At 56.0% G+C, this 24,860-nt stretch overlaps 1 protein-coding gene across 5 annotated transcripts in view; it reads left to right on the top strand.

The window, feature by feature from the left end:
- The window catches only part of AGAP1 (ArfGAP with GTPase domain, ankyrin repeat and PH domain 1), a 335,462-nt gene that overhangs the window by 272,501 nt on the left and 38,101 nt on the right, over positions 1-24,860 (top strand). For 4 of the 5 annotated variants that reach the window (XM_087819495.1, XM_087819494.1, XM_087819498.1 and 1 more), the window contains 3 exons: positions 21,312-21,466; positions 23,360-23,450; positions 24,566-24,788. In XM_087819495.1, the coding sequence (XP_087675621.1) occupies positions 21,312-21,466; positions 23,360-23,450; positions 24,566-24,788 (469 nt within the window). Of the gene's footprint in view, positions 1-9,743; positions 9,822-21,311; positions 21,467-23,359; positions 23,451-24,565; positions 24,789-24,860 lie in introns of all 5 variants that reach the window. The other variant, XM_087819496.1, reaches the window with a different exon arrangement.

The following is a 24,860-nucleotide window of genomic DNA, read 5'->3' as shown; positions in this document are numbered from 1 at the left end:
CATTCAGCATTATTTTTATTAGTTTCAGGTGTGCAGCAAAGTGGTTAGACATTTATATAATTTACAAACTGGCCCCCCTCGTCAGTCCAGTGCCCCCTGGCGCCATACGTAGTTGTTATAATATTCCTGACCGCATTCCCTGTGCTGTGCTTGCATCCCCCCGATTATTCTGTGGCTGCCAGTCTGCGCTCCTCAATCTCCTCGGCTTTCACCCGAGTCCCCTCCCCCTCTGGCAACCCTCAGGCTGTTCTCTGTATCTGTGAGTCTGTTTCTGTTTTGTTTGTTCATTTATTTCTTAAGATCCCACATAGAAGTGAAATCTTACGGTATTTGTCTTTCTCTGACTTATTTCACTCAGCATAACACCCTCTGGGTTCATCCATGCTGTTGCAAATGGTAAAATTTCCCTTTTTTTCATGGCCAAGTAATATTCCATCGTGTGTGTGTATATATATATATATATATATATATATATATATATATACACCACAGCTTTTTTTATCCACTCACCTATTGCTGGGCACTGGGTTGCTTCCATATAGGGCTATTGTAAATAATGCTGCAGTGAACATAGACCATCAAAAGCAATAAAAAACGCTAATTCGGAAAGATCTGTGTTGTTTAACGTCAGGGCCACTCGCCTTGGTTGGGGAAGCGGTGCCGGTCCTACTTGCGCCCAGGCCGGCGATGTCAGCGTGAGCGTGTGCTGGAGCCGGGAAGCCCCGTCGATCGGAGGAAGGAAGGGGATGGAGCCAGCGGCCTGGTCCGGGGGTCGCCTGTGTAGACGGGGAGTGTGTGCCGATCCCGTGACTAACGGGAGATTCCTTCTCACGGCTGAAAGAGTTACAGGTGACGTTCGGTGTCCCTCGGTTCAGAACGCTGCCAGATCCTGCTCGTCAGAAGCGCCTGCCTTTCTTCAAAAAAATTAGGAGCTACTGAGAGAGATTGATCTTGGCCATTTTTTTTTTTTTTTTTTTTTTTACTTTTTTACCCAAGTTTTGTTCTCATAAAATGCGATTCTACCACTGGCTAAAGTAGGAGAGGGGAGTAGCACTGAGTTCACTGGCCTGTCATTGAGACCCTGTGCGGTTACCCTCCCAGGGCCATCGGGGGAGGAGGGCGGGCGTGCGGAGGACCCACGTTGCCCCTGATGAAGGCCTTTCAAAGCGTCACGGTCCTGGACGTCGCCCTGAGCTGGGTTCCCACCACTGTCAGCGGTATCTCCACGGTGCCCTAAGGCCTGTCTTCTGTGCTTTGCCGCTGTGCCTGTGATTTGGTCTCCGTGGCGTCCGTGTCGGGGCCGTGCGCAGGGCGTGTGCTGGGCAGGGTCTTACACGCGGATCCCTGCAGAGGTGTTGGGTTTATTGTTTGAGGAGACGGAGCTTGCAGGGCTCTGAGCCGCCCGGCTGCCCCCGCCTCCGGGACGACCTGTATCCTCGCGGCCGGCGACAGCCCGCCCGCCGCAGGGGAGGTCGCCCGCCCCAGCGCCCCCACTTCTCCCGGTGGAGTTCCTCCCCGCCACCCCTCCTTCCTTCGCTCTGCGTGTGCAGAAGCTGCTTCAAGTCCGACGTCATGACAAAGGAGACCTGAAAATAACGTTAACAGACAGTGTCGCCACCCCCCAGCCCACCCCCGTGCGAGGCTGTTGTTCGAGATTCTCGGCGTGGAAGAATTTCACCTGTTCCCCTTCCCCGGGGGCTCTTGCCCTCCGAGGGTGGGACTCATCCAGGCCCCCTGCCCGGGTGGGACGTTCAGACCCGGGAAAGGAGGGCGGTGCAGACGGACAGGCCCCGGGGAGAGCCGTCCTCCATGGCCGGATCTCACAGAATTATTGAATTTTACCAAAAGTTACAGAAATCCGCTTCATGACAGCATCTCACTCCATTTGTTTCATTTATTGCCTTGAACTCCTTAGGTTCTGAAATTAAGTCTATTTCTTTAAATGACTGCATTTCCTGAGAATGAAATCGGTACGTGTGAGTGGGAGGGGTCAGAGGGGCTGGATTTAAGAGCCCGACCAGCTCGTCTGACCGTCTGACCGTGGAGAGGCTCGGCGCGGGCAGAGGCCCTTGCAAAGGCGCCCCCAGTGCTTTCGGCCAGCGCCTCCCTCCCCGTGTCCCGCCTGCGGGCTCCGATGTTCCCCCCGCGGCTCCTGCGGCCCTGACCTCCCACGGTCAGCGGGGGGGGGGGGGGGGGGGACGCGGCCTGTACGGAGGCCCAGCGTGGTACCCCTCCTGGTGTGTTGTCTCTCACACCTCGTGGCAGCTCTGGGATGGAGGTGACCCTCCTGTGCAGAGAAGGGGGCCCCTGCACCGGGCCCCCGTCCCCCCAAGGCCGGCTGTGCACACCCTCAGCGTGACTTAGGGCTGTCAGCGTTGACTTTGGCCACCTGGCCTGAGGCTGTCGTCACGGGTCCCCTCTGGGAAGTTACTGCCCCTCCGTCCCACCCCCCCACTTCCACGCGCCCCCTGTGGGAGGGGGGCCCGCGCACAGCGCCCGGGTAAGGAATGGGGAGCTGCGCCCCCTCCTTTAGGGGGAGCTGCCTACATGAATTTGGAATTCTCCTGCCTGGGAGATTGACCCCCACTTATTAATTTATTCAGTCATTTATATCCATGGGGACTCCTGGGTATTTACTTTGTACTTTGTTCCCTTTTTTGCTCAGATAGCTCCAGCGTCAGCCACTGGGGCCCTTTCCGTTGGCTGCTGTGTCTTTCTGCCCCCCCCGGTCCGTGTGGCACACGCGTGTGTGTGTGTGTGGGAGCGTGGGAGCACTTCCTTGCTCTCTGGAACCACGGGGTGCTCCAGGCCCATCCGCATGCTCCCGCCTCCACCCCAGAATCGGCCGCTGCTCCAAGGAGCCCGGTTCTTCTCCCTCGACAGTGATGTCAGAGCCCGAGATGCGGGGCCAGGTGCTCACTGCTCCTGGGCAATCATCACTTTTTGGCCCTCGGCGGACACAGCGAAGAGAAGAAATATACGTGTACACAAACATGCATGTACACACCTGTAAGTGCTTGGATGTGTCGCCGTCTGCGGCTCCGTTAAGTTAAACAGAATGTCGTGTTTTTGGTAGCGTAGAGTTTGAAATGACTTGGCGTTGGCCTGTAAGGACTGGCTGCAGCTGCTCGGAAACTGGCCACGTAGCCCCCTTCCCTTTGAACGTAGCTCGGGGCTCGGCCAGAGCTGCGCCCGCTAGTGTGACAGTTACGGGCGTGTGTGGATGACAAGCTGAACACGTGTGGGTGCGGACAGGCTGGTTGGCTTGGCCATAGAGTGGACACGGTTTATTCTCAGGATTGCCCTGATCTGGAGTGAACTTTGCTTTTGCAATAATATTAAAATAGCCTTCCAGTGTGTTGCAGCTTGAAGCCGAGTTCTGTTGGCGTTTTGAAATTATTTTTAAATTAAAAGCAACGAGACGTTTGCGGTCACTTCGCTGTGTCCGCTCTTGTGATACTCTTCCAGCCCCTCCTAGGATAGCAGAGACCTTGTTCCTTCACTGACCATAACCAGGGACCGTGCTGAAAAGCTGGGCCGTTTTCTAGCCCGAGCAGTTCTGTGGGGAGAAATCTGTTAGCGTTTAAAGGGCTGCATTTCCATAACCGCAGGGAGACGCAGTCGCCCAGAGTCCCCTCGTTCCCCGCTCTGATCTCTGCACATACATGCCACGCCCCCGCGGCCGGGCTCCTTGAACCCAAGTCCAGGGGCTGCTGGGGATCTCCGGGCAAGGCCCCCCCAAGCGGGAGGTGAAACAGTGCTTTCGGGAAGGTGTTTCCAGGAGTCTTCTCGGGTTCTGCCGGCCTCGGGGAAGGGGCCGTGATTGACGGACTCACCCCGAGGTGTCCTCCGCCGGGCGGTGGCAGGAAGCGAGCTGCGGAGCCGGCAGATGAAACGCGCTGTTTGCGCGGCTTCGGCCGGCGGTCCAGTGATCACAGCCCCGCAGTGACAGCCCTGCGAGCCAGGCCCACGAGCCCCGTCGCGGGGAAATTGTTCCTTTGATTAGTCGCTCTAACTGCCCATCGCCTTTGAAATACGATAGCGCAATTTGAAGTTTTATTAAAAAACTATTTTTTTTTCTGGAATCGTTGACAAAGATTCTGTCTTTTAAAAAAAAAAAAAAAAAAAAAGCCTGCAATATGTTCCGTCAGAGGAAATTGAGAAGAAATAAGAGAAGAGAGAAAAAAGAGAAAGGGGGAGACGGATGTTTCCCATTATCACTCCCTCCGCCTGGGGAAGCCGGAGGGGTCCCGGGCGCCGGCGGGGGCGGCCCTGCCGTCGGGGGCACGTTCAGCAGCCTGGCTCGCGCCTCACGTTCCCACCTGAGAATTCGGTTTTCCGCCTGTGTCTGCCGAAGGGCAGCGTGCAGTGCAAAGAGCAGGGAGCCCTGAGGCCGAGGAGCCCCAATTTCAACTTCCTAAGAAGCCACCTGCCCCCCCAAAAAATTCTCCCTTCTGCAAATGGACAGCTGCTCCGTGAAGACAAGGAGAGAAGTTTCCAGGCCTCGGCGGCAGCTGTATTTCTCACCTCCGCCTGACGTGCCAGAGGAAGGCCTGCGTCGCAGGTTCATCATAAAGGGTCTGTCCCACGGACGTCACCTCCCATCTCCGTCCCTGGTGAAAGGCCTACGCTCGGGGCGTCGGAACGAAATACCCAATTAATTCCGGGGGCACTTGAACCCGCCCTCTGCTCGCAGTGTGTTTCTCGGCCGAAAGGAAAACCCGCCCTCCACCTAATTGGAACTTCTGGTTTTATGGCGTATCCTGCAGTTTTTACTTAGTTTTTATTTTCGCTGTCTTCCAGGGTTAGTGGCATTTTCTGTCGGCGTCTGCCCGAGCCCACTGTGTAGACGCCCTGGCAGCTTGCAGATCCGAGAGTGGTAAACGAAGTCACCGGCGTGGAAATTGTATTTGCTGTGAAGAGAGCCGTTAGGAGTTATTAGAAATTGTATCAAAATTTTGTAATTAAGAGTTGATTGTTTATTTCAGAGTTTTACCGAGATGTTTTTTCCTGCCGTCTTTGGCGTTGAATTTTCGAAAGCACGCTGGGCCTTGCTGGACACTGCCGACGACCGAGCGATTCTGCTTCCCAAACACGTGTCCTGTCTTTGGCCTCGGGTTTTGCCTAATCCCCTCAGAGGCCCTTTCAGCAGACGTTTCAACATGACCCCTCCTCTGCGCCGCCGCCTCCAGGAAGCCCCCTTGCAGCGGAAGGAGCGAGTTCCCGTCGTGCGAGAGAATCTTCGGGGCTGCGTCTTGTGAAAAGAGCCGCTGCCTGGTCCCAGGCGAGCAGACGCGTGCACAGCCCTGCTGGGCACGTGGGGGTTCAGGCCGCCCGTGCGAGAGGAATCGCCGATCTCCGACCCCGCAGGGAAATCGCCGCCGACAGGGATCCCAGGATACGGGGCACAGGAAACTGCAGGTGACGGAAGACCACAGCGGAGCCCGTTCCTGCCCGCGCCGGCCCCTGGGGACGGGCTTCCCAGAGTGTCCCGGTGCCAGCGTCGCCTGGACTGCCCCGAGGAGCACAGGAGTGTCCATACCGATGACATCTTTAAAAATAAATAGCGGATCAATAAAGATATATTTAAAATAACAATAAAAATAAATAGCGGGGTGGTTCAGCAGTTAGAGTGTCGGCCTGCGCACCGGAGGGTCGAGGGTTCGGTTCCCAGTCGAGGGCACATACCCACATGCCTGGCCAGGGCGTGTGTGGGAGGCAGCTGATCCATGTGTGTCTGTCGAATAGATGTCTCTCCTCCCCTCTCTCTCCCCCCATCCCCTCCCCCTCTCTTCCACTCTCTCTAAAATCAATCGAAAAAAATACCTTCGCTCCTCCGGTGAGGATTCATTTAAAAAATTAATAAAATAAAAATAAAAACGACTGCACGCCTGGTGCGTGCGGGGTCGTGCGTGTGGGGTGTCCCGTGGCTTCTCCGAGAGACAGGCGTGCACCCTCCCGAATGAATGCAGGGGGGTGTTTGTTTCATTCTGAGACAAGACGTTCTGAGAAGCGAGGGGCTCACCCTCTTCACCCAGCCCCCTGCTCCTTGGGGGTAAAAAGACCCTGTTAGTTCTCAGGGTGGATTCCAGGCCTGCAGAGCCTCCCCTCCCAGCTGGTCGGCCTCCCCGGGACGTGATTCACGCCCCCTTGAGCATCAGCAGGGCGCCCAGGGCTCGCCCGTGCACCTTCCCAGCTGCACCGTTTTTAAATCGGCTGCCTGAGGAATATTTATCTACGAAGAGTCTGGAGACCGGAGGTGACGTTAGCATAAGTCCGCGGCCTCCTGGTGCAAACTCTGCTGGAGGACAGTTTGGGATAAAACCTGCTGGTCGGAGCCGGCCGTGGACTGACTGTTTCGATTCCTCTGTCGAGCGCTGCTCAGGAGAGGCTGGCGTCGGAGGCCTGCCGCCTGTCACCGGCCCTCAGGCTCCCACGCGCTGTAGGAAGGAAAATATTTTGCTCAGAGAAACGAAATAGAAATTTTCTTTTAAGATAAAATTTTGAGACGCCTGTGATCATCGCACAGACTCACATGAAAAGCCGTAGCTCCCACAGAATGAGGCCACGTGGAATAATTGGGCGTCGTTAGGCCTAAGTGATTCCAGCGACTCTCAGCGCAGCGCGTGATCGGCGCGGTTTTCCTTCCCCGCCTCTGAGGAAGCGGGACTGGGAGTGATTACGAGGCGGTGGCCACTGATCAGGCCACACCTCGCTCCGTCCCCCGACACAAAGTCTGCAACGACCGGACGCCTTGAGAAACGTCTGTGAATGAGAGGTCACACCAGCCTCTCTTCGCGATGGGCAGCAGTTGAGACTCGGAGGAGCTAGGTGACAGCCACCCACCTGCCCGTGGGGTGACCCAGGACCCAAAAAATCAGTCGTCAGACGTGGGCGTCAGCAGGGCTGCTTTCCGGGAGGGGCCACGTCACGTGGCATCCTGGGTGCACGTGCCGGCACACTTGTCCACAGTGGTATTTGGGTACCAGAAGCACGGCGGTCACTCTCTGTAACTCAAAGACGGCCTTACCAGCTCCGCTGCTAACAGTGCCTTCGGTGCGCACCTGCAGGCCGTCTCCGTTGGCTTTAGGGTAAGTTAACAATACCCTGTACATGGCGGCAGACTTGTGCCTTCCGGTTTAGGGGTGTCCCTGTACTCCCTTAACCTGCCCTTTTCAAAGTTTGGACCTTTTTTATGCTTAGAAAGCGCATCCCTGCCCTGGCCGGTTTGGCTCAGTGGTTAGAAGGTCGGCCTGCGGACTGAAGGGTCCCGGGTTCGATTCCAGCCAAAGGAACATCCCTGGGTTGCAGACTAGATCCCTGGCCGTTGTTGGGGTGCGTGTGGGAGGCAGCCAATCAGTGCGTCTCTCTCCCTCCCTCCCTCCCTCCCACTCTCTCTGAAAAGCCAGGGAAAAATAAGGTACATTCCAGCCAGTACAGGGAGACTCCCATCCCGCCTGTTCGGCTCTTGACGGTCAGCTGTGTGTCCGGTGCAGCCCCGGCTGTGACGTGCGTGTGGCAGTCTTGTCTCTCGCCTGAGCTCACCCTTCGCGTTTTGGAGCCACGACGGGGAGAATTCGGTCTCGCTAACGGCTTCCTGTCCCCGGGCGGCTGCCTTCTCTGCCGGCCCAGGCTGGGGTTCAGAGAGTTCTGCTGAATGTGCAGGTCTCAGGGAGGGGGGTCAGTCCGTCTGTGTCCGGGCTGGCCATTCGTTCGCAGCAGATCGGACGTTGTGTGTTGGGGCTGTGTGTCCACTGTGACTGGCATTTGTGTTCTCAGACATTTGAGGCGGTTCTGGGACATCACGCCATTGAAGCAGCTGCCTCAGGCCTTGCGACTGGCACCTGTGGGCGGAGGAGGGGAGACTCGCTTATCTGATGAGCACAGTAGTCCCGTATTAAACACTGACCCGGGGCTCACGCTCTGCCGCCTTGTGTCCGGTGACAGGTGAAATTCCAGCATTCAAATAATAGTTTCTGAGTTGACCCTTAATGTGTATCAGTCAAGAATCTAGTGACCTTTACCCAGACGTTTATTTTATTTTAATTGTTAGTCTAACAACAAACCATCTTTTTTTTTTAATAAAGTAAAATAATAGTTTTTGTGAAAAATAAATAACATTAGTGACAAAAATCAAAATAAGTTAGCCTGCACTTAAGTGGAAGAAACTATATTTCTGAAACTGTTTTTCTAAAAAAACTGAATTTCCTAATTAAAACAAAGGCTGCCCAGAAAGTGTAGTTTTTTGGGCCGGTCCACAGGAAGGCCTCAAGAATCGACCCCTGTTCCAGAGGCCTGAGAGCAAGGGGACGCTGCGCACACGGTGGCCAAGGTGCATGGCGCTCAGATGGGGCCGGGCAGCCGGCCAGCAGCCTCGGGTGGCGACTCCTGGGCCCACCCGGTGCGGTGCCTCCGTCTCCCTTAGAGGTGAACCGGCAGCCGCATCGCACAGAACCTCAGGTTTTATCGATGGTCCTACGATTGTATTTTCAAATTGGAGCTTCTAAGCTGGCGGACTCGGGGCGGTCGATGCCCCGGGAGATGAATGCCGGTAGCAGGACCTTGGTATCAGCCAGGAACAGTCATTTGTTCAGCAGAAGGAAAAGGCATGGCATTTCACACATTAAAATTGATTATTTCATCAATAGGTTAATAGGAAACCAGGCTGTGAGCGCACTTCCTGCCTGGGCGTCGTACAGGGATGGGCCACCAAAGTATGAAAAATGCCAGGCCCAAGGCAGGCCGGCCAGAGAGCCCCCCACACCCTCCCTGCAGGGCCGCCCAGCCCTCCTATTTATATGTAAATGCAGGCGGAGGTAAGTTTGCAGCCTCTCGCTGGCGGCTGCTTTCTGGAACTTGAGAATTTCGGGCCGAGATGCCGGAGCATCGCTATTGAGATCATTCAGGCCCGGCTTTCACTCTGTGAGCGCGCCCGTTACACCTGAGGAGCCTGGGAATTATCCTCCGAGCGTTTCAAAAGGCAACACTTGAAAACAGGATAGTTTGGGTCCCTGTGTCTGAGGCACGTTTGTAGTGGCGGGAACCGGAAGCCCCCTCCCCAGGTGTGCTGCCACCTGGGACAGGTCCTTAGGGGTCGCCTGGGACAGGTCCTTAGGGGTCGCCTGGGACAGGTCCTTAGGGGTCGCCTGGGACAGGTCCTTAGGGGTCGCCTGGGACAGGTACCTTACAGATACCTCCAGGATGTAGAGGTGAGGGGCACGTCTCCGACACTTAGATTTAGACGGGGAGGGGGGGAGGACTTCACCTTGCCCCAGCTCTGGGTGTTAGGACCTCTGTCCCCTGGCACACGCAGGAGCTGCTCCCCCCCGGGCTCCCTTGCTGCGATTTGCTGTCAGGTTTTGCCACATCACTGGGCTTATGGCTACTGGCCTCGCAGCCCCCCAAGGACACGGCCAGCCTGGCACTGCTGGGAGAGGCCACGAGTAACACCCAGCAGGGGGGCAGGGCCCGTGGCCTTCCTCGCCCTGGCCTGGCCGCTGATTCTGCGCAAACCTAATGCTGGCGGCCCCACCCTCACCCCACCCCACCCGAGTCCCCGGGGGCTGCCTGGGTGGGGGGAGCAGAGGCCCGCGGGGACCCACCAGCGCCCATCCCCCACCCTCGGGACCGGCCGGTGGTGACGTCACGCGCCGCTCTGACGTTTCTCTTCTCCCCTTTTCATCTGATGTCTTCTGTTTGTTTCCTCTCTCCTCCCCCCTCCCCCCTCTGCTCTCGGGATGCAGCCAAACGCAAGGCGTGGAAACTAAACCGTGTTGGTAGCCTGCGAAATATATACAGCAGCAGCAGCACCAACACCGAAGGTAACGCGCCCGCGCGCAGCGCCCCCTCCCGGCCGCCGCCGGACGCGCCCGCGAAGCCTGACCTTTCCCTTCCGTCCCGCGCGGCCGCGCGCGACTCGCTCCGGCAGCCTATTTCCATCTCTCTCTTTTTTTTTTTTTTTTTTTTTTTTTTGCTTTTTGCTTTTGCCTTATCCATGCGGGCCCTCGATGTAATATTTCCCAAGTTATTACCGTTTTTAAAAGTGTTAGCATCAGGTGTAATGATCTGTGGCCGAGCACAATAGCGCGCCGTGACATTTAAGCAACAGTCTTAATTTGTTTTGCCGACGCGCTCCATCCAGAGGCGGCGGCCGGGCCATTTGCATGGGCTGCCACCGCTTGTAAATTCAGGATATTGTCGTGTTTCTAAAGGTCGGCCGGTGCCAAAGTTCACAAATTGACTCGAGTTGCTTTTTTTTCCGGCCCCCCGCGAAGACAGCCGTCGCTGCTTTGGTATAATAGCAGATTGGATTTCTGATCCCCCCCCTCCCCACCTTCATTTGAACAACACAATTATAAATTGCCTTTCTTTATGATTACAAATGTCAGGGGTCAGCATTATTGCGATGCCAGGCAAGGGAGCCCCGCCGCCCGCCGCCAGAGCCCTCCCGCCCGAGCCTGGCGAACATGACGTGGGATGCAAAACAGGTCACAATCCAGCGATCTCGGCATAATGGGGGGATGCTTTTTTTTTTTTTTTCACTTAAGTGCGAGCCAAATGGGTCAGGTAATCGCCAGCCCGCGCCCTAACACTAATTGACTTATTTGGGGAAGATTATAACTGTAATATTTTTCTTAATGTCACCGTTTTCTGGGCCGTTGGTTTCAGCGATTGCCAAGCAGTGGCATTAAATCTCTTGTAAATTTTAAATTGCGCGGTATTTCTGTAAACAAGTCCCCCTCTTCACATCCCGGCCATTAACCTCTGCTGATTTATATCACGGCCTTTCCCTTCCTTCCTCAATTACTCCCTCTCTCGCCGCCGAAAGCTCCGCTCTCGGCCAGGGAAAAATAAAAAATGCATCCGGAAAACAAAACTACATTTTCACGATGCCTGTTAAAGACCAATTTTTTTAACATATTCTTTGTTTTCATTCCTCAAGGGGGAATTGTCATCCGCTAAGGTGCCAATGGAGCTTGACCCCCGTGGTATCTTCAAGAAAGATAAAACGAGAGAGAAATAATAGCATTTTAGCAACAGTCCCATTCAGTATCATTTCTGTTGTATTTTAAAGGGTCTTTAAATGCTCATTCACTGTGGGGTTTTTTTTAACTTTTTTAAAAAACACACGTTTTTATTGATTTTAAAAGAGGAAGTGAGTGGAAGAGATGGAACATCAATGACGAGAGAGAGTCATTGATCGGCTGCCTCCTGCATGCTCCTCCCCCCGAGATCCAGCCCAAAACCCAGGCAGGTGCCCTGACCTGGAATCGAACCTGTGACCTCTTGGTTCATGGGTCGACGCTCAACCAACTGAGCCACACCAGCCGGGCATTGTTCACTATTTTTTAACGTCAGCTTCTCAACGTAAGGTGCCTATCATTTCATTGTGTCCTTAGCAGAAATGTTTTCTTTTGTACGTGGATGCATTTGTCACGACAGATTTGTTTATGGAGTTACAGCCTTAAAAAATGAGTTACGGACGTTTGGTTTTACATGTGGTCGTATATAAAGTTGGGGGGCAGGAAGGAGACAGACATTCCCCCGAGACTTGCTGGTGCCCCCCACCCTGGAGGCACTGGCGGGCTGGAGCTCATGACAGGTGTGACGATCTGCAGAAGTGGCAGCTTCTCAGCATTGACCCATCAGGTAACGCAGAGCCTGCCCTGCCCGGCGCCCTGCGGGGGAGGCATGGTGACGAGTGCCTCTCTCGGAAATCTGTAAATACCAGGTGACGCTGCAAAGCTGGGGTCTCTCAGTTGATTGCCAGCAGCTCCCAAAGGCAGCCCTGGGCCTATTGGGGTAAATAATGACCCCAGAGCCAGTTCTCCCTCCCAGTCTCATGTCTGCTCAGTGCTCAGTTACATCTATGAATCTTCAATTAAGCGACACGATCATTCTTCATTTACTTTGGATTTCTTTTAAGATTAATATCTCTGCCCACACAATCTCATTTCATATGGCCTTTAATAGTATATCACTGAATTCGTATAATTGCATAAAATAAATTATCAGAGTGCCCCTCTGATCTCCAGTCTCTGGGTGTATGTCACACACACTCCGTCTGTGAAATGATTCCTTGTGGAAATTCATGTCCTGAGCATTCTGACTTCTACTGTGACCTGAGGCCTTGAGTGTTACACCGGGCGGACCTGCCCCAGGTGGAGTGTTTCTTAAAGTGGTCCCCTCGGTACCCAGAAGACACCGCGGACTGCGGGGTTTCCTGCGCAGTTAGAACTGTGGTTCCAAACCCGCCGGGCCGTGGGGAAACACGGGCCTTGGAGAACACGCGTGGTGGGCACAGCTGCGGGCCCGGGGCTGGGTCAGTGCCCACACCCCTTCCTCCGCTAGGTGGCCAGGACGTGAGCAGCCCGTTTACAAGGCAGCTGACCACTCCGTCCACCGCCCAGTGTCCGTGGTCACAGTTCTGAGTTTGGTGGTGCCTGGGTCTCGCCCTCCCCACTCGAGGTTCTTTCTCTAAAAGGAGACTCTAGAACCTACCTGGAAGCATAACGGAAGGTGAGAGGAGCCGGCACTCACCTCAGAGCCGGGCATGGGTGACGGTGACCACGGCTGTCCTCAAACCTTTATAAAGACCTGATTCATATAAAAACAACTCGGAGAGCACACTCTACGCAGCACACCTGGAACCGTGTTTGGGGCCCGTGGAATGTCCCCGTTCCTGGCGGAGCCGGCCAAGGCAGGCCCTGCCCACGCCAACAGCAGCGATCAAGGTCTCAGCCTCGGGAAGCCCTGTCCTGGGAAATCATCCAGAATTGACTGTTAGGGGACAGAAGCAAGATGGCTGGGTTTTCCAGCCCTGACTCTTAAAACGGTGACATTGATCATCGCGCTCCGAGCGGCACCTGGGCGGGGGGCGGGGCACCCACACATGCGGCCAAGTCTCCGGATTCCCACGCTGGGCTCGGAGCAGAGAACGGAGCTCTGGGCCGCCCGGCCTGGCCGAGCCCAGGCCTGACTCTGGACAGTGACGGGCAGGAGCTGGGATGAGTGACAGACACAGGGCGCTGCTCAGGGGCTGGGGAGAAACAGCCGACGCCTCTAGTTTCTCTGCCTGCACCACAGCCGGGCGTCAGCAGGTGCCAGGACACGTCTTACAAACCATCTCCCGCATCCTGAGATGTTTTCAGTTTCCGGTCCGATAATTCATATTTTTTAGCGCTTTGCTTTAGACACTCTCCTTAATTTAAGAACTGCGTGGCCCCCGGCCGGCGTGGCTCAGCGGTTGAGCGTCAACCCGTGAACCAGGAAATCGCAGTTCGATTCCCGGCCGGTGCCGTCCCGCCCTTTCCCCTGTGTCTGGAGATGCCGGCCTCCTCTGTGTCTCGGGAGAATCTGCTGTGATAACGTTTGGCAGCAGACATCCCTGGCGCTGTGACCTCCCTGCGGGGACTGGCTTCCTCGGCTTCAACCCCGCTCGTGTCCTAAACAGAGCACCGGCAGCCCCTCCGCGGGGCTCGGGCCAGACCAAGCTGTTCAACAAACGCAGAGCTCGCAGAAATACTCGCCTGAGAACCGTGAACTGCACGTCTCCCTAGTGACCAGAAAAAGTGGTGCTTTTCTGTTTGTTTAAAATAAATAACTTCTGCAGTGGGAGGGGGGAGTGTTTCTATATTGTGTTTTCTTTTGTTTGGTTGGTTGGTTTGGTTTTTTTGCACAATCTTGGGCCATAATCTCCAGGCTTCCTTCACATTTATCTTTTCCTACAAAAGTGGAAGAAAGCCCTGGCCGGTGTGGCTCCACGGTTAGGGCTTCAGCCCGCGCACCGGAAGGTCTCGGGGTTCGATTTCCGTGAGGGGCACGTACCTGGATTGCGGGTTTGATCCCCAGCCCTGATTGAGGGCCCGTGCGGGAGGCAAGCTATCGATGTGTCTCTCTCGCATTGATGTTTCTCTCTCCCTCTCTCCCTTCCTTCCTTCTACTGTCCCTAAAAATCAATGGGAAAAATATCCTCAGGTGAGGGTAAAAAAATAAATAAACAAAAGTGGAAGAAAAATTGAAAAGGAATAAAAACTGACTTTTTATATTACGGTGGACTTGGGCTGACATCGTAAACACGAGTGGTTTTCACCACAACCGGGTGAACAATCTAAACCGTGTTCCCGTGGAAGACACGCTTGGAAAGCAGACACCCTGACGTAGTTTACAAATTGTGTGGCTCCAAGAGAGTGGCATGAAAGCCCAGCGCAGTGGACGTGGCCACGCGTGACCTCGCAGCCCGGGGCTGGCCGACCTAGCCGGCACCTTCCCCCTCAGTTTCCGACGGTGATTCGCTGATAGCGGTTCCCTGGAGAGCTAGGTTAAGGGGGCTCAGAGGCTACATCAGGCTCCCTGGGGTGGGCTGTGAATGTCCTTCCCAGCTGCAGAAAGCGAGGAAAACACACCTTCATCCCGGTCCAGCGTGGCCTCCCTGGCGGATTAGCTGATGTGGAAGGGGCGGGGTGGCCTGGCCCCAGGGGCCCCCCGCTAGAAGTCAGGAGGGGCAAGTGCCTTGCAGAAGAGAGGACCCCAAAAGTGGGAGCCCAGGACCTCAAGAAGGCGAGGGAAAAGTGGGCCTGGGGATTTGGGCAGAAACAGAGAAACCATTGCTAGCGCTCACTTGTTAGTGAGGGAAAAATGCCCTTGCCAAAGGTCTTCATTGCTGCCGGCATGTCCCTCGGGGCCCTGCCCTGTACCCTAAAACCAGTGTCCAGATTCTGCGGCAACAGAGGGTGGCTGTTTCCCTGCGAGCCTCGGCTGTTCTACCCTGAGATCATTTCTAAGTGGTGACCACGTGGAGGCCTCGGGCTTTGTGGAGTCTGGGCTCCTGCGGCCACCTCCGCAGGTGGACACACGAGTCCTCCACGCTGAGCGTGGCCCTGTCTGCGCAGTTAGGTGACACTTTCCATCCTATGTTTGTCCTTAAATACATCGGGAAGGACACTTATCTGTGCGGTAGAAATGGGTGTTGGCGTCTGGGTTCCAGGTGTGTAGGGATCCCAGGATTGGACTCAGTGTCCCCATCGGGTCCTTGGAGGCCTTGGACGGCCGACCCCTGCAGGCAGGTCGTGTCCTGAATTCAGAAGGCAGGAGCCTGCTTGGCGTCGCTGTGCACACCACACCTGACTCTCAGGTCCGGGAGCCGTCCTGCGCCGTCTGGCACAAGGTCTGCATCCTCAGGGCCGTTCTCCCTGAACCCCCTTGAAGACAGACGGATGCATCTGTCCATCCCTTCTCCACTGTCACCGCTCCCCCGACATGCATCCTGGTCAGGCACCTCCTGTTGAAAACAACTCCCAAATGTGGAGCCCTTGCAGCTGCTTTGAGCCCTTTAACCCTTTGCTGGAATTCCGCAAAAATAATTGATGACTGATTGGCCCATTAACCTTTAAAAAAAAAAAAAGTTTGCCAGCCCGGCCTGGTGTAATGAGGAGGGCTTCCTTGTGAGACCCGGCTGATGGCTGAGCGGCGGGCCCCCGAGGAGGCGAAATGAGCCCCGCGGGGCCTCGTCTGCATAGCAACTGGACGCAATTAGTGTAATATCCGGTGTTATTAATGTCGCGGGGAATAATTGGGAAGGTTGGTTTCGACAGGTTCACGGCGCTAAAATACTATTATGGTGGACCTTTCCACAGCTCGCCGTTAAACACAGAAAACGGTTTAACTCCCCATGCGCCCAATCACAAAACTTTATTAAACAGCCGGGCCTGGGAACGTCACGCTGGGAACCAACACCGCGCTCCTTTCTTTCTGGCCGTGGGTGGGGCGGGACCTTGATTTCTCACCATCGGGGACCAGCGGCTGGAATTTCACTGATCCCCCCCCCCAATTGTCTCTCCAACTAAGAAACACACTTTTGCCCTGGCCGGCGTGGCTCAGTGGTAGAGAGTCAGCCTGGGCGCTGAGGGTCACGGGCTCCGTTTCCAGTCAAGGGCACACACCTGGGCTGCAGGTAGGTCCCAGGCCCTGGTTGGGGCTTGTGGTGGAGGCACCCAATCCGTGTGTCTCTCACATCAGTGTCTCCCTCTCTCTCTCCCCCTCCCGCCCTCACTCCCTTCCACGCTCTAAAAATGAATGAAGAAAATATCCTCAGGTGAGGCTTAATGAAAAAGGAAAGAGAAGAAACACTTTTCGGGTGGGTGTCGTCGGGAATGTCTACAAGCAGAATTCCATTGTACGGAATGAATTAAATACAAGCCACGGAAATTGCCGCCAAGAGTGGGTTTGCGTGAGCGAGATGGAACCGCTCGAAATGAGACCGGACAGCGGCCGTGCTCGCCGCCCGCGTGCTCATGCGTCACGCTGCTAATGCGGCCAACAGAGAGGAGAAATGCCGGCCTGCCTCTGACCCACCGGCCTCACACTGCCCATTATTGCTTTTCTCATTTTTTATGCGGTTGCCGATCGCTAAAATATCGTCGCAGAGCCCCTTCCTGAGGTGACGGGATCCCTCCGCCCTCGGTGATTTCAGTAGGATTTCCCAGCTGGTAACAGTTCTTCTTCCAACATGTTAATGTCCTTTCTGTGCAGAAGGAGGGAAGCTGCTTGGGGTCCAAGGGTGTCCTGCTGGTTACCTAAGGAGGGTAGTAGCCGCTGCCCTGATGGGAGTCAGTCTAGAGATTGTCCAGGTGGTGAGCCGGTGAGGAGACCCGGCAGCACCAGGAGTAAGTAAAAATGACAGAAAAGTGGCTGGGAAGGTGAGAGGCCCTGCCGGGTCCCAGGACGCCCTTGGAGAGAGCCTTTTCCTAATGTCCACGTGTTTGTAAAAGGGACAGAGCAGTGCTGGCCACCGGAAGAGGGACACAGGCAGGGGACGCCTGTCAGTCCCTGGCACAGAATGGAGCCCAGGAGCGTTGTTTTTCTGTGCCTGTTACTCCCTTGCCGAGGCCTCCGACAAGGAAACAATGTATTCCTTCCTGAAAGTCGCAGGTAACATTGAAACGCCTCTGCTCTATGCGCCTTGTTACTTGTTTCAATCTGGGGAGGAGAGAAGTCACGGGGCAGGAATCCCGGCTGTATCTGTAGGTATTAACATATTACCCTGGGGGGGGGGGGGGGAGCCACGTGAAGACAGGACGCGGGGAGCACGGGACGCCCTCAGCACAGCTGGGGCCTGTTTGGCGATGGGCGTGTGGCGTGATGGCAGCCAGGCTCCGCGCTCAGGCGTGAACCGCTCGCTCAGGAAGCGGGGCGGCCCGGCTCCTCGTAAAACCATCTTCCCCGCAGCCGGGAGTCCACAGGACGCTGGGCTGCCCTCCCCGCCTCCCGCGCGCCCCCTGGGAGCTGGCCCAGTGTCTGGGCCCACGGCTCAGGAGGGGCCCCTCAGCGGGCCCGCCCGGCGCTGGGAGAGGCACCGTCGCCTCCGTTCGGGAGCCGCTGCGGGGCCCTGCGTGGGCCAGACTGGAGGGTCGTCTTCTGCATGTAGGCCGAGCCGTTCCGTTAAACAAAAAACTTCCCAGGCCCTGGCCGGGTAGCTCAGTTGGTTAGAGTGTCATCCGGACACGCCGAGGTTGCAGGTTCGATCCCCAGTCCGGGCACATGCAAGAAGTGGAGCAATAAGTCGACATCTCTCTCTGTCTCTCTTCCCATCTCTCTCTAAAATCAATTTTTTTTTAAATCCTCACCCGAGGATATTTTTTCCATTGCTTTTCAGAGAGAGGAGAAGGGGGGAGAGAGAGAGAGAGAGACATTGATGTGAGAGACACATCGAGTGGTTGCCTCCTGCTCACGCACCGCCCGGGGCGGAGATCGAGGCTGCAACTGAAGTATGTGCACTTCGCCAGAATTGAACCCACGACCCTTCAGTCCGCAGGCTGATGCTTTAACCACTGAGTAACCGGCTAGGGCTCGAAAACCCATTATTAAAGATTTCCCAAAAGAATTCTTCCTCAGTGTTTCTCTGCACATTGAGATACTACGGAGACAGAGTCCCCTTAAATACGAGTTGCGACGTTCACGCCTGTCCTGGGACCGTGAGGGGCCTTTGTGCGTCACACACCTTAAAAAGAGACGGCAGAGCACAGGTTGTCACAGTGGTTACAAACTTACGGTGGCCCCACGCTTTGTCACAGAAGTACTGGCACTGTGGATTTTCATGCATGTCACTGTCATTTCTGAATTGTGTGCCTTTCAGAGCTCACGGTCACCCCGCAGGACTCCCCTCTGAAAAGAACAGCATCTCCGATGAATCGAGTCCTGCCTGGTTCTTACCTGGGACATGAAACTGAGAGGTGCTCTCCAGGGCCATTCCGGCCTGTTCACCCAGCTCACCTTTCCCGTCCCACCCCTTTCCTCTAGATGGTGTCCCCCGGCCTGGTCCCAGGGCGTCCTGCGTCTGTCTGCTCTCTGCTTTGTGGAGCCCTCTTGGTGTCTCGTTACCACTAGCAGACCCAGCCCGGGCTTCCTCTTCCCGAAATGGGCCCGAAGCCATCGCCTGCCCCTCTCACGAGCCCTGCGGTTCACCCACCGCCTCCCAGCGCCGTGTGGGGTCTTCTCCCGACCACCTGTGACAGGTGACGGCCGTTCCGAGTGATTATTTATGTCGTGACTTTTGGGGAATTCTTTGGCTTATTTATTCACAGTTCTTTGTGTCTCTCCTTCCGTACCTCCCAGATGAGCAGAAATAAATTTAAAAATAGATATAGATATAGATATATATGTGTGTATGCATATATATATATGTGTATATATATATATGACTTGTTTGACCCCAGTGTATAGAAATGCAGTTAACATTCATCATCTTGGTCCTGTCTTGCTATCGGGGTCCCTCCTAATTTGCAGACTGTTTGGGGTTTCCTCCGCGAGCAGCCCTGTCACCCGTGAGGGACGGTTCTGCGCCTTTATCGGTCCAGCCTTAGATCTTCGCTCTCTGTTCTGCGTCGCTGTGTGGCCGGCGGGGCGCCAGCGAGCATCTTTGCCCTGGGTGCCCTTTCATGCGCAGTGATTGCTTCTAACGTTTCGTCACTGAGAACGGCGACGAGGTGGGGGCCGGGCCGGGGCTCACTGTCCCCTGCAAGGGAGTCCCCCCCCCATTCCCACTTTGGTAAGAGATGGTAATCGTTTCCTTTCTTATTAAATGTTTTCCCTCCTCCGACTTGGGAGTCGCACGTTCTGTTTCTCCCCTCGTAGGGTCGACCCTGGTCCTGTGTCCTGTGTCCTCAGCTCCTCACTCCCCTGGAGCAGGACGGAGCCCCGGGACCTTGCACCCCAGTCTCCTCGCCTCCGCTCCCAGCCCCCCGGTATTCACACCCTCCCCAAACTAGACGTCGTTACGAGCAGGATTTGCCGTAGTTTTTGTTTGGATGTATCTACGTATTTGACTTTTCATTTGCTCACCGACCCTTCTGGCGCTAACCTTTCTAGAACCTTCTGAAGTGCGCCTTTTAGCGAGTAGCTCCTGTAGTGAGGCCGGTTGGTAATGGGCGCTTTCCTTTTATTTTTTCTTTGTATGGAAATGTCTTTATTCCACTCTTTCCTGGGAAGAGGGTTCTTGCGGATCCCAGTTCTAGGCGTCACTTCCCTCGGCACTGAGGCTGTTACCGCTCCGTCCGCAGGTCGCCCGGTTCCTCCCGAGAAGTCGGCGTCCGTGTTACTGACCTGTGTTTAGCAGGAACCGGCCTTTTTTTGTCTCGTTGGTCTTTTGGTCTTCGGTTTCCCGGTTTTGTTGGCTTCGGGTGCGGTTTCCTTGTGATAAGCGTCCTTCTGGGCAGACGCCGTGCCTCCCGGGACGCGGGGTCCACCCCTCCGCCCCGGGGCTGCTGCTTTCGGCACCCGCCCGCGCACCTCGACCTGCCCCACAGCCACGACGGTTTTGCGGGAGGTGCCCACCTTCCCTACCTTCGGGGACCCTTCAGAGCCAGTCACACAGGTTTAAGCCCAACTCCCCAGGAAGTTAAAGTCTCACAGCAGCGATGCCGGATTTACATGGAACCCAGTACCTTATGATCGGGGCGAGTGAAGATTCCACGCAACGGCGTCCTGGCCCCGCTTCCGTGGCCACGCAGGGTGGTTTAGGTGGCTGTGCGTTGAAAAGGACACGATCCTCCCCTTCTCGGGCCCTGTCCCACCCCCTGGGGCCAGTGGGGTCAGGCGGCGGGGTGCCTCAGCCACAGTGGGGGCTGCTCCTCTCCTGAGACCGACGGGAGGGAGGTGGGCCGGCTGGACGTGGCTGTGGTTGCTTCGGGGACGAGCCGAGTGAGCATTTTTGCCTGGAGGTCAAGGGCTCCTGATGAAGTTGGGTCTCGAGAGCCCAAGAGCAGCAGGGAGCCCAGCAGAGGTCGGGGGTCGTGAGGGTGCCGGGGAGACAGGCGAGAGCAGGGGGTGGGGGGCCGGGGGGCCGCGTGCAGGGGGCGGTGGCGGTTAACCGAAGCGGCGGCCAGCGAGGCGGTCGGGGGTTCTCGCCGTTATTAATAACAACTGCGCGCCGGGCGCCGCGGTGCGGCGAGTTCGCGGCCCGGCGACTGGAAACGCGGCGTGAAATGAGGTGCGGAGCCTGGCGGTCCCGCGAGAGGCCCCCTAGCAGTTATTTGCGGCGGGCGGTGCGTCTCCCGTCCTGTGGCGGGGCGGGCAGTGAGGAAAGCGGACAGATGCCGACGCCCGCGAGGTGTCCGGCGGCCCTGGCGGCCCGAGCTTAGCCAGTGGGGAACGCTGAGAGCAGGGGCCTCCCCCCGCTGCAGGGGTGAGGAGAGGCCCCGGGGACCCCGGCACCCGCCCACAGAGCCCGATGTGGCAGGTGGCCCGGCGGGACCTGATGCCAGCCCGACTCCTGCTGACCTGTGCTGTCACCCCACGGGGGCCACAAGGTCCCTTCCAGCCTCCCGGGGTCCCGCTGTCTCCGCCAGCCTGGAGACGGCGGAGTTAGATCCATCCCGGGCCTTCTGACGGAAAAGGGCAGACGCCCAGGCCCCCTCCATGCTGCGGGCGCCTGGATCTGCGCACACGTGCGGCAGAGACACCCAAACTGCCCTGAGGCTCGCAGCGCCCGCTTAGTCTCTCTCGGGTGTGGCTGGCCGGCAGTGGGTCACGTTGGTGTTTTCCTGCGTCGCCTCGTCTGTGCCCGTCACAGGGATGCTGACATCCCAGCTGGTATCCCCTTTCCCCAGCCCCGGGCTCTGGTGGAGGCCTGGCTGGGCCACGCTGGCTGCAGAAGCCAGACCTGAGTGTTTGTGGGTCTGCGGATCCAGCCCCGCGCTCGGGTCGCCAGCCCCCCCCCAGGCGTGATTGACCCAGCGGCACCTTTATGACCCAGGACTGGCGGAGGGGCTGAGGTCACACAAAAGCTCAACTCTGCATCCCCGCCGCTGTTTCAGAGCAAGAAGAAAACTTCGAATTCATCATCGTGTCCCTCACCGGCCAGACGTGGCACTTCGAGGCCACCACGTATGAAGAGAGAGACGCGTGGGTCCAAGCCATCGAGAGCCAGATCCTGGCCAGCTTGCAGTCCTGTGAGAGCAGCAAGAACAAGGTAAGGCCCTGGCCAGGGGGTCCGGTGGGTCGGGCATCGTCCTGTGCACCAAGGGGCTGCCGGTTCAATTCCGGTCGGGGCACATGCTCCATCCCCTGTGGGGGGCGCAGGAGGCAGCTAATCTATGTGTTACCCTCACATCGATGTTTCTCTCTCTCCCCCTCTCCTTTCCTCTCTCTCCAAAAATCAATTTAAGAAAAATCTTTTAAGAACGAGAGAAGGCCTGTGGGAAGCTGTCCCCCGAAATCAAGGGCAGCTGATCATTGGAGGCCTAGTGATGCCCAGGGGAGGGCAAAGCGTCACATGACGTGTGACCCACAAGATCCCGGTCCTCTCTCTGAGCAAAAAGCTAACCGGTGGAGCCCGGCCGGGCGTGGCTCAGCGGTTGAGCGTCGACCTGGGATCCAGGCGATCAGGGTTCGATTCCCGGTCAGGGCACATGCCCGGGTTGTGGGCTCAATCAATGACTCTCTCATCATTGATGTTTCTGTCTCTCTCTCCCTCTCCTTTCCTCCCTCTAAAAAAATCAATAAAGATATATTAAAAAAAAAAGCTAACCGGTGGAAAAGATCGGGGGACACTTTGTGTCAGAACGTATCCAACCGTGTGTCAGAACGTATCCTAGCTTAACCGCGTTCCTATGGCCAAATGTCCCACTGAAACCTTTACTCTCAACTAATCCCACGTCTAAGGCACTGACCTTTTTTATTGTAAGAGATGGAGTCTTTTGGACTCTTATCAAGCTTATGTGTCCAAGTTTGTTTTTATTTTAGGCAGAATACACTCGGGAAAAAAATGCAGACTAAAAAGATGCACTGCGCTGTCCTCATAAATTTAAATCCGTGTCACCTTAGAAACTGGCACTTGATACAGATGTAAACCAAAGTAAACGCACATATGTGAGCACATGCGTGGGCACATGCGTGGGCACATGCATGAGCGTGCAGGGAGTTGTCCATTTCCTAAGCTCTGCCATAAAGTCTTTTTATGTTTTATTCAGTAATTAGAAGTAGTTACTTTGCATTTGTTTAGCCAAGAAAAACAAGACGACTTAAACCTGCCTTTTCCAGGCCCCGGCCCAGTGACGTTCCTTCTACAAGAGTCACTGTCCCCATTTTCAGAGTCATTATTTTAATGCTTGGGTGTTCTCAGCTCCTTTTCCGGGGCGTGTCAGAGGCCTGGAGAGCATTTTCAAATTCTAGTCAACGCGACACTAGGAGGAAGGACCTTGCCCACCAACCCACAGTTTCATCTGTAACGATTTGAAGGAGTTTCTGCCCGTGATTTATATTCCGCTCTGTCAGGGGAAGGAGTCTCAGGAAGATGGAGCGTCTTATTTTATTACCCTCTTTAACCAACGTAAGCCCGACCGCCGTCATTATTATCACAATGCAATTTGTTCTCTTTTTTAAAGCGGTTGATACCCAAGGTGGGCTGCATCGCTGCCTCTCACTCCCGAGCACCGAGGCCTCATAGTCACACAGCCACACACGTGGCCCCGGAGCAACCGTGGCTGCCCCCGGCCTCCCCGCCAGCGGGGAGCCACGCGCACGGCTCCCGCTGCACGTGGGGCTGTAGCTTCAGAGCAGGAGTGGGGAGGGCTCGTATTGCTGAACCGACGCATCTCCAAGTTCGGTATAGAAATCAGTGTCGCCCTAGCCGGTTTGGCTCCGTGGTTAGAGCCTGAAGGGCCCTGGGTTCGATGCCGAGGTGCCTTCCCCACCAGTCACTCTCTTTCCCGAAGTCGTCGGAAGAGGAGTAGCTGTCCGAGATTGCCCTCCTGCCTTATTTGCTCACAATCTGTTTGATTTTTTCCCCTGACGTTATTAGTAGCCACGTCGTTTCTCTCGGGGTTCTCATATCTTGCATTTCTGTGTCTCCCCGTATGTCCAGTCCCGGCTGACCAGCCAGAGCGAGGCCATGGCCTTGCAGTCGATACGGAACATCCGAGGGAATTCGCACTGTGTGGACTGCGAGACCCAGAGTGAGTGGGCGCGGGGCGGGGCGGGGCGGGCGCGGGAGGCGGGGGAGTCCAGCTGGGTTGCAGTGGCCCACGTCTGTTTTTAGTTCCTACGGCTCTGTAATAGTGCTACTGTAGGGCCCATTTATGGGGGAGGAAATGAAGAGACTGGAGGTCAGGCTACAAACAGCAGGTCGCGTAGCCAGATGCCAGCCAAGCTCTCGCCGCCTGCTGCGTTTTCTCAGAGAACAAGGGCAGGTGGAGGGACCGAGGTCAGGGGCACGAGTAGATGACACACTGACAAGGACTTTGGGTGGAAGTGCTGGGAAATGTCCTATCCCCAGAGTGACGAAGAACTGTCTGGCTACGGACATAAAAGGCCTTCATGGCATGAACTCCCCTCACTCTGGTTGTGCACCTCAGGAGCTAAGCTGGGGGCCAGGGTGGGGTGCAGATCTAGCTTCAGAGAAGTTCGTCACCCTGCTGTTTATAGAGCAAAACATCACAACATCTCCAATGTGCAAAAAACGAAGAGCTATTAACGGGTGGGACCCTCCCCAAGGCCCCGCCCGCCATCCAGCCTCGGCGGAGAATGCGGCAGGCGCTGGGAGGGGCTTCGGTGGTCTCTCTGAAATAATATTGCTGGAAACCATAGTTTTCATAGTGTGTGCCTCTCTTTTATCTTGGAAATTTACGGTCATGCCCATCACATGACTAATGAGAACTGGGATGTGCCCGAGGGTGCAGAAGTAGTTGTGGGGACGTTACAGCTTTGGAGTGGCCCGGCTGCCCCTTGCCAGCAGCCGTCCACAGCGGACACCAAGTCACAGGGTTTTTTCCTGTGTGTCTGCCACTTGGAGGGGAAGGTGGAAGCATCCGAAAGTGCATCTTCCTGTGCCAACCAGCTATTGCGATTGTTTATTGGGTGGGACATTCCAAGGCTTTGGCCAAAGCCTGATATTTAAAAGTAGCCACCAACATGTTCAGTTTTTCACGCCTCCCAAAACAGTAGCAAGAACTGACGGGGGAGCGTTTTCAAGCTCGTCCGACCGGCTAGCGTTTTGTTGCTGAGATCCCAAGGCCAGTGGCATGAGGGGTGATGGTCTGTCCCCATGGGGCACCTGCTCCTCTCGCCACAGATCCCAACTGGGCCAGTCTGAACCTGGGGGCCCTCATGTGCATCGAGTGCTCAGGGATCCACCGGAACCTCGGCACCCACCTTTCTCGAGTCCGATCGCTGGACCTGGACGACTGGCCAATCGAGCTCATCAAGGTGATGTCGTCCATCGGGAACGAGCTGGCCAACAGCGTCTGGGAAGAGAGCAGCCAGGGCCGGACGAAGCCCTCGCTGGACTCCACGAGGTAGGAATGTGGGGACGGGCGTGGCCCTGGGGTGTTTCGGGGCGTGGCTTTGGGCGTGGCCTCGGGTGTGGC

This window comes from Miniopterus natalensis, chromosome 8 (assembly GCF_054644295.1).
Source record: "Miniopterus natalensis isolate mMinNat1 chromosome 8, mMinNat1.hap1, whole genome shotgun sequence".
Lineage (NCBI taxonomy): Eukaryota > Metazoa > Chordata > Mammalia > Chiroptera > Miniopteridae > Miniopterus > Miniopterus natalensis.
Note: the sequence above shows the minus strand (reverse complement) of the source record. Positions and strands in the feature narration are given on the sequence as shown.